General features: G+C 38.3%; 1 protein-coding gene across 2 annotated transcripts in view; it reads right to left on the bottom strand.

Annotated features, from left to right (window-relative positions):
• Positions 1-355: 355 nt before the first annotated feature.
• Positions 356-9526, bottom strand: part of PRPS2 (phosphoribosyl pyrophosphate synthetase 2) — a 33289-nt gene continuing 24118 nt past the window's right edge. For both annotated transcript variants that reach the window (XM_019524840.1, XM_019524841.1), the window contains exons 4-7: positions 9301-9425; positions 5751-5924; positions 3114-3273; positions 356-2687 (exon numbers count right to left, since the gene is read on the bottom strand). In XM_019524840.1, the coding sequence (XP_019380385.1) occupies positions 2595-2687; positions 3114-3273; positions 5751-5924; positions 9301-9425 (552 nt within the window). In that variant the 3' untranslated portion in view covers positions 356-2594. The remainder of the gene's footprint in view (positions 2688-3113; positions 3274-5750; positions 5925-9300; positions 9426-9526) is intronic.

Here is a 9526-nt window from a genome sequence, read left to right as displayed (position 1 = left end):
AGCCATTGCTTAAAGTGCCCAAAATTAAAAAAAATACTTACCAACATTAATATTAATAATCTGAGAAATCTGGCCTGACCTTTGTATGATGTGTTAAATCAGATGTCCAATAATAAAAATTTAAAGTTTGTCAATTTTTTTTTTCTGTAGAGCAGATAAAACAGGGAGAAGTATGGCTCTATTCTGAAGGTCTGTTCAGTGTACTGCGATTTACATCTCCTACCATTATTCAGGAGAACTGAGGCAGGCTTATAGCATACCAAGTTCATATTTCCCTCCCTACTTTCCTTCAAGAAAATTCTCTCTAATTTTGGGTTACCAAAAGAATTTAAGAAAATTAAAATCAGCCTGAAAGCACAATTAAAAAATTTTTATTGAGCATACTTGAGCACAATAAAAAGGCAACCCATTCAACATTTCATTTGTAACAGAGACCTGATCTTCAAAACACCAACAGATGCTTTTTAGAATATTAAACAAACCAATGAAAGGAGAGGTATGATAAAACTTTTGAAGTTTTCGGTCAACCAAACTTTGGTATGATCAAGACTATACAACCATAGTTTTGCAAAAGAGACTTCACTGCAGAACAGCATTTTAGGAAGTATAGCCTTATGACAAGGGGTTAGATAAAACTTTTCCGCAGCAAGTAGGCAATGTAGAGTTACCCTGTTGTGCTACAGGGATTTAAAAATAAAATCAGAATAAGAAATTAAATAGGAAGAAACTCCAGAATTGAATTTTCTCTTTGGATGAGTGACACAGATAGGCTTCTTACCACCACCATTCCTCTTTTTTTTTTTTTTTTTTTTTTTTTAATACTGAACAAAACATATGACAGCTAGCAAAGTACTGAAAAGAATACCTAGATGTAATAGTCTGAGAATTATTAGGAGGAAACTGAAATGGTAAATATAAATATTAGTTTAATATTCTAAGTGCATTGTGACCTAGTAGAGCAGTTCTAGCAAAGAACTGGTTGAAATCCTGTGGTGTTTCTGTGGTATCCACAGCCACAAAAGACTTTTTAAAATTATACTTGTCTTTCAATATCTGGCATGATCCAAGTAAATGAACATGTGATGCCGGTGGCTCAGCACACTCTCCTTTTAGACCTTTAAGACTCTTCAGAACACTAAGTTCTATGCTTCAGCAGAAAAGATTTTAAAACCTTAATTACCCATGACAGCTGTATCTAATAATGAACTATAAGAAAAAACAAAGAGTCCCAGCATTTCAACTGTTAAACTGCTTTCAAAATGGCTTTCACTCCCTATTTACAGGGCACTTGAGACTCGAGAGCCAACCAAACCAATGGTGGCAGCAAACCAATAAAAAGTGGTCTCATAGAATATAAAGGTCATGCTCTACCACCTTCCCCATAAAAGTGGGGAAGCCTACTCAAGTTAAATGCATGTACATTATGGTGTCAGACAAACACAGGCAGGGATCACACCTTATAGGCTTTTTATAAATAGAGATACAACTCCATTTGCTTTCTGGGCTATGTTTAAAATGTTATATACTACATCTTGAAAAAAAACAGAAAAGCTGTCATTAAACTATGGAATGTCTTTGCACTCAAAGACAAAAAGGCTCACTAACCATCACAAACCACCTACATGACCACAAAAAGCAAGATTATACTGTTTGAATTTCATATGCTGTAAAATACAATGCACTGAATAATATGAAGATATCTAGAATTGATTAAACTTGTTATGGAAATTTATAAGTTTGGTAAGTGATAGTCACTGTTATTAAAAACAGAAGAGAAATGAAGTTAGGCATCAGTAGCTTCTTTGAAAGTTTAATTAATAGACAAAATTAAATGTGGCAAAGTGTACCTTGCGTCTTTTAATACAATGTACTAGTTTAGTTTTAGTTCAGAATGCAGATATTCTAGTAAGTAAGTATCACAGGTAGACGTGTGGTGAATCTGGTCCCAGTTTTAAGAACAGACATCTGAAGTAACATTTTAACTGACAGCAGGAGCAAGTAATCACATAGCCATGGCCATACCAACCCCATAAAAATAAGACTTGCTCAACAAGTTTAACCATGAGGTATGTGAAGGAGATAGTCATCAAGCTCCAGAATTTTATTTAACTTCAGGGAAAATGCTTTGAACTCTCTCCACTAGGGAGACAAAAAAGATATGTAGCTAACAACCTTAGACAAGATTTAAAATCTCACATAGCCAGAGAACCACCTCTTTGTCCATCCAAGCTTTTATTAAATATAAACCAATGTGCAATATCTTAGATAGGGCTACCTCTGGAAGTCCCTCAAATCTAAGTTTTGAAATTTTTTACTCCTCTTGCTGTAGTCAGATAAAGAAATACAAGCTACCTGTAAGAATAAGTCACAGGTCAAACCCCTAAAGCCTTCAAGGAAATTCGTAAAAGGTTTTTCAAGATGGAGCTTTGTCATCCATTTTCAACGAATAAGGGTTAATCAGAAAACAAAAGGATCATTAAGTATGCAAGCTCTGACGCTTTTTAAAAGGTGTTCATTATCAAGTTGTAGTATTTATAATAACGACAGTGCTGTTTGATGTAGCGTATGCAAAGGCACACTATAATCTCTTGCAGTTACAATGGAACGTGGCTGAACAGGTAGGAGACTGATTCACCATTGTGTGTTCTTCGGATTGCTTCGGCCAGGATCATGGAGATGTCAATAACCTAAAACCGAATAAAATACACAAGTTTATTATTGCTAAGACTAGCGGCCATTAGTCTCTCTCCTGAGGAAAAAGGAATATTCTGCAAATGTGAGCTAATTATGCCAAAACCTTGGCAACTATTTTCTAGTGTACAGATAGATAAAGTGAGTAACAAGCCTGCAAGGGGTTTATTTAAGGCTTTGTACAGACATTCAGTTTCTCCTAGGAGAGTTGCTTTTCTGCCAGGATAAAGCACAAATGCGTAAATATTCACACCCCTCTCCCTCAACCAGACTGCAGCACTTGGCACCAAGAAGTGCAGCTCCCTGTCTGTCTGCAGCTGGGCTGGCATACAGCAAGAGGAATACAGGGCTGGAGAACTCTGGGCCCACAGGGAAGGCACAGAAGGCCCACCACACACCTCCCTTCACTGCCCTAGTAATACCTGAATCTTGGGGCAGTGTTTCATTTTCTCTTCTTGTGGGATTGTGTTAGTTACTACAACAGCCTCAAATCCAGCATTATTAATTCGAGAAATAGCAGGACCAGAGAAGATTCCATGAGTGAGAATAGCGAAGACTTTGGTTGCTCCAGCAGATAACAACCTATAGAACAGAAGGAAAACTAGTTACTATGCGTTTAAAATACACAGATTTTAAATAAGGCTACCTGGCTTTGCCACTTCCAAAGAAATACTATTTAAAAACTAATTGACATACAGATTCCTTCATATGAAAGAGAAAGAAGTTAACCTTTGTAAAAATTTAGCAGAGATCAGAACAGCTCCTGGCAAATGAATAATGGCAAGTAATACTAGCCTCAAAGTCTGAATTCTAGGTTTGAGCTTTCAGCAAGTAGACCAAGGACATCCAACTGGTTGCCTGTGGGTGCTATGCATTCAGTGAAGGATTAAGTTGAGGCCCCAGAGTCCTACCCATTCCCCACATTGCTCTGGCTACAACAGTAGCTGGAGTCTTTAGGCTCCCCTTCCTGCCTCTGGCTTCTGCTGCCTGCACCCACCTCAGGGGGCAAGACACTGCAGTGTGGTGCAGGCTGAGGGTGAGCCTGGTACCGTGCAGGTATGAGTTGCAGCCGTGGGGCACGCCCATGGCACATAGCCCAGGAGACCTATGGCTCACCCTGCTGAGACCTGGGTATGTGTAACCCATGCTGGTGTGGCCTGTGAGTTTCAGCCCCTAGCCTCTTAGAAGCTGAAAAGCCCTAAAGTAGATGAAATACAGAATCAAACAGATAACACAGTGAATTTGTGAGTACCTTTAGCCCCAGTGGGAAACAAGCCAAGTATTTATTTTCATTTGTAATTTAAACAATTGTGTTTGTGAGGAATACAAGGGAAGTAAGAAGCTAGAAGCATTATATATGGTTAAGGAGAGAGAGAGGAAGAGATAGTCAGACGTGGAGTATTTTACTGTAAGCAGCTATCAATAAAAGGGAAAATAAGCGATGCTATTTGCATGCTACAAGATTTTCTTCATGCAGGTGCTCCATAATATTCATAAGTTGCTGTAACATGCTTTGTTCCTCCTATATCTGGACAGAGTAATGCCAGCCCAGGACTCAAAAGAAACATTAAACTGAAGTTTTATAACAACCTGCAATAGAAGGGGCAATTCTAGCAGCAATTCCCTGCTGAAGTTGCTTCCTGAGCAACACAAGCTTCTTATAATGCAACAACAGAATGGTGGAAAGACTGAGTTGCCATGGTGCAGTAGCTTTACTGCTACCACCTTGAAAGTCTGTAGCCAAATCACCACAACTTGCATGAGCGATTACAAGAGCGAAATGGCCATGGATCTCTGACTCCTCTCCCCACAAAAAAGGTCTTGCACTGAAAAGCCTAGGTAACTAAAATGAGGCATGATCTGTAGTGTACGTGATTTTAATGTACTGCTGATGCTAAAAAGAAAGTGAAGGAAGCATGGAAAATGAAAACAAGGAAGAATACAAACAACTCCAGACAAGCAGGAAAGGTTACAGGTTTTGACTAACTTTCCTTTCTTAGTTCCAGGTATGGGAAACTGATGTTTTATACAAGGACTACTACAAAAACTGGAACAGGCAAAAAAAAAGAAGAGGAAGCCCAAATAGGAGATGGCCCTGAAATGCCAGCAATTTTCTAGCTCAGATACAGAATATAAGATGGAAACCCAAAGAGAAACTCAGATTTGCCGTAAGGTAGCAGAGAAACAAGTTTTTAGTATTTTCTGTTGTACGCTGAGAATGCTTACTGAAAACGTTTTTCAACCTGTGCTTATTTTTATTTGTACCGTAATAGGAGCAGATCAGACTTTTAAATAGGGTGTTCCAAGATGTAGTACAAATATAGCAAGAGATGGTTCTGTTCTAAAGAGCTTAGTCTGAAGCCCCTATTCCATAAACACCTAAATTATGCAAAAAGTAGTCCCAATGACTCCAACTACTATCCTGGAAGTATGTATGTGTCAAAATATAACTGGCGTGGTGGAGCCTTTTTGTCACTGAACACACAGCAGAAAGACCAGATTACTGAAGAGCTGGTTCAGCTCTATTCACTTTTTCATCCCCACAGGCAAGCAGCACTTGCAGAATGGATTACGCCCAGCCTAAAGCTCTGGTGACATGTTGGATTCAATGAAAATAATAAGACTGGAAAGTGTGTATTTATTACTTTCAGAGTCTTACCTCTTGAGAGGTACAGAAGTTACTTTTGCCAAAAGTTACCTTTGCTAAAGCCTGTATTCCTTGGTTTCTTGCTGTAGCATCTCTACACTAGAAGCCAAGGTGTCCAGTTTAACTACAACTTCAGGACTGTGATTTTAAAACAAAGTAGAGGGAGGGCAGAAGGTGGCAGGTAGAAATTGGAAAGTTTCAAATCCTCATTTTGGGCTGTGGACAGCAGCCTAAGAAGGGCATTAGTGAAGCAGTCTGACCCTGCAATTATGCCTTACTTATCTGGAGTTAGACACTGACTGCACTACCTAGACTAAGCTGACTTGGAAGCATGCATGATCCAATTAGGTTTGCTTACAATATACTCATGCCTATATGGTGGGGACTAGGGCCAGTTTATAACTATACTTACTTGTCTACTGCATGACAAATTGTGCCACATGTGTCAGCCATGTCGTCAACAAGAATAGCTACCCTATCTTTCACATCACCAACCAAGACCATTCTGTCCACTTCATTAGCTTTCTTTCTTTCCTTGTGAATAAGAGCAAATTCCACATTCAATCTGTCAGCTATTGATGTAACCCTGTTGGAAGAAAGAATCAAAACATATTTGTAAAACATGCATTGCAGCAATGCTTATATTTAAGAGCAACAGTCATTTGCAAATGCTAGAAGTACAGAGGTGCTTAGTAACAAAGCTGGTCCTCTGCTAATCAATGGGTCTTCTAGACAGAGCATCTTAAAACACTGAAAATTCATTCTAAACATTTTCGAGGGTTGAGTTTGTTTTTTGGCACTAAACTTCGTGCTTACAAAAAAGGCCTTCATCCAAACGAACACATGCGATAAGGCCAGCAAGAATTTAGCCAGAATTGGAGCAGTTAGCAGAATTTGTAATCCATTATTCTTTTTCAGATGACTGAAAGAACATGCTTTTGTTACTCTGCTAACAAAAGATCCCACATGATACACTTTTTACTGGGAAAAATATAGGTTAATTACTACTTACTACCCCTCCAGTGTCCCAGACCCAATGCAAACTGCAATGCAACTGAACTTCTGAAGTTGTGTCTACTTACAGTTACATTATAAAAGCAGATTAAATAAGCTTTAGCTATAAAAAGTATCATTAAAAGGCAAAGAAACTCCTTTATGAGCTGCTTACAGACCACTGTTCCAAACAGATTTTGGCCTTTGTCATACTGTAGCCTCCCCTTGCAGATATGAATAGATGACACGTATGCTGCTTGACCTCTTCTCAAACTGCTTCTATGAGAAAAGGCTTCTCTCTGGGAGTTCAGATACCACCGCATCTTCTGTTTTCAAGAAAATGTTTTTTTCCTTCAGGACTGCTGGTGGGCAAGGGATAGGGACTAAGAAGGATATTCAATTTGGAAGAAAAGAAAACTACAAGGAGTATGGCTAGGAAAGGCAAACATATTTAAACTAATGTTTAGCTTTTTTTGACCATTTGAATTACCTATGGGTATTACCAACTTTGACTGGTTAAAGACATCCAATTTTGAAGACAGATGTTGCACTTTAGATGAGATGCATGCAAATTAGAGTTTAGGACTGAGATTGTCATATGTAATGTCAAGTGATATACACATGAACAATTCAGGTACTCAGTCTTGTATCACCACTTAAGTATTTAAGAATACTACTAGATAGTTCCTACAGAAATACCCTCAATTCTGCAGATACAAAAAAAAATTAAGGTCTCATTCAGCTGAAAATTACAGACACCAGGAATTTAAAAAATAAAATCCAGTAGTATTGTTACCTAGATGTTGGCACAGCAGTCAGGTCTTTATTTACTCCACCTTAACCTTTCTACTGCATAGCACTTGAAAAATAACTAACATTTACTTACAAATCAGTATTGATGAGTAAAGATGTCCTAAAACACTCACAGAGTGACCTTTTTGGCCAGTCTTGAGCTCCATTAAAAAAACTAAACAAACAACTTTAAATTCCAATCACTGCATAATATGCTTCTATTAGAATAATACTTTTGAATTGTTTTTCCGTACTGTAACTTCCATTAAAAAAATTGTCTCAAGTCTTCCCAAAGCACCTAAAAATAAAAACTCATAGATTGATAAAGTCAGAAGACGGAAGGCAATCTTCCAAGTACAAACTATTCATACACCACCCAGAACAATGGTGAACCATTATTATATTTAACTTAAAAAAAATTCCTACAGAAACTAAATCTAAAAAGTGACTTAAAAAAAAAAAGAGGCGATTAGAAAAAGGTTAGTGGTTTGACATTTTGTCTCAGTGCTGTTTGCCACAATACATACATCTGTTTACTCAGAAGCATTAAGTATCAAGAGGAGTTTCATGCCTTACTGCACTGATAAGATTCCTTTTATAGGGTAAGCAGCCAACAGGAAAACGAGTAAAGAAGAAGTGGAACAGCCAGAACCCAGATTTTCCAAACTTTGGAGATCATGCATGAAATTGTTTCTATCGCTGTAATACTTCCAGATCTATGAAGGGAACAGGCAGAAGGCAGCATCTAATAATGAAGTGAGCTCTTGCGCATAAAAGCTTATGCATCTGATTCAAGTAGCCTATAAAAAGGTACATCTTGACCTTGTCTTCTGTCTGACTTCAGATGAACACAGCTAACTACCTATCTCCACTTATGCAGAAAACATGAATGTTTAAAAATCAAAACATTGTTTACTGTTCAGTCACTTCTATTACTCCCAGCATTAGTTCAGTGGACCTTTTATTAAAGAGTTCAGGAAGGAAATGCTGTACCCCAAACAGGGTAATGCAAATAAACATCTGCCAGTTTCTTTACATCATTAGGATATTTCCCCCCCAAATTTGGTCGGCAGAGGAGATGAAAATATGAATAATTAAATATAAGCAAATGTTCCTCGGGAATCAAGTTTGTAAAGAAAACATGAAAAGTAAGTTTCACAGAAAAATGTGCATTTTTAACGTTTCCTATTGTCTCAAAAACGGTTTTTAAAAATTGATGCACACATAGAATTAGCTTCATCTGGAACCCAGGGCTTCCAACCAACTAGCCAGCCCAATTGCCCCCTCTGTGTGTGTGGTGGGGGAAGCTGTTCCAGTAACACCACTCATGACAAAACATGGTGCTTTAGACAAAAATCACTTTAGGGCAGTTGACCACTAGTAGTGAAAGGACCAGAAAACCTAATACCTGCTGCAATCCCTTCTCCACTGACAGAAAGCTAGGAGGAGGTGGAGGCCTAAGAGTCTTCTTTCGGTTTCAAGAGTTGCACGACTAACAGCTTTTGTCTGAGAAGTGTTCCACCTGATATGGCACACATTTTATACACTATTCTGTACTCTGGCATCAATCTGACCATCAGAACTGGTAAAAGGCAACATGCTCAATGAGAGATGCTAAGGAGTGAAGTAATATTGCAAGTCTGGCACTTCTACATCCTCCCAATACCACATAAAACAAAAAACTCATGTCATGTTTTCAAACTGATGTTCTGAGATGCATAGCACACAACTTGAGCCAGTGATTCCCAGAAGGAATACAACCACTCTACAAAAGAAAGATGACAAGTAAGCTCTTACCTAAACTCCAGTAGGTAAGTGAGGGCAAGCCACATGCTTTAAAAGAGTACAGAAGCCTAGGCAGCTCCAGAGCCAAGCAGGAAGTGCAGCACCTAGGCTAAGGAAGAAAGCACCGGAAAAAACCTCTTCCCTCCTGTAAAGGGACTCTGCTAATAAGGTCATAACCAGGGAACAAGAAAAAAAGATTTTCCTTAGGAGTGAAAAAAAGTTCTTAATTATTACTAAAGGCAAGCAGCATTGGAAGAATAAATGTCCCATTACAACGGAATTGGAAGCCATCAGCATTTGCAACCTATGCTTCATACCACTTACAACAAAACCACAAAAAGTCATGTATATTGGTAGCTGAACTCAGTGGAAACTGACTGCTTACATACTACCTTTTCGCTCCACCTGCATCAGGTGAAACTATGATGCAGTTTCTCCATTCCAAAATGTTCTCTTTAATCCACTGCAACACTGCAGGTTCTGCATATAGGTTATCCACCGGAATATCAAAGAAACCCTAGAGCCCAAAACAGAAAAAATAGTTCCTCAGTGTATATTAATTCTCCATTATTCCTTGTTGGCAACTTAAAAAAACAAAAACAAACAAACAAACAAAAA

The sequence above is a fragment of the Gavialis gangeticus genome, unplaced genomic scaffold (assembly GCF_001723915.1).
Source record: "Gavialis gangeticus isolate Ggan-Ray unplaced genomic scaffold, GavGan_comp1, whole genome shotgun sequence".
Classification (NCBI taxonomy): Eukaryota; Metazoa; Chordata; order Crocodylia; family Gavialidae; genus Gavialis; species Gavialis gangeticus.
This window is presented reverse-complemented; position numbering and strand designations above follow the sequence as displayed.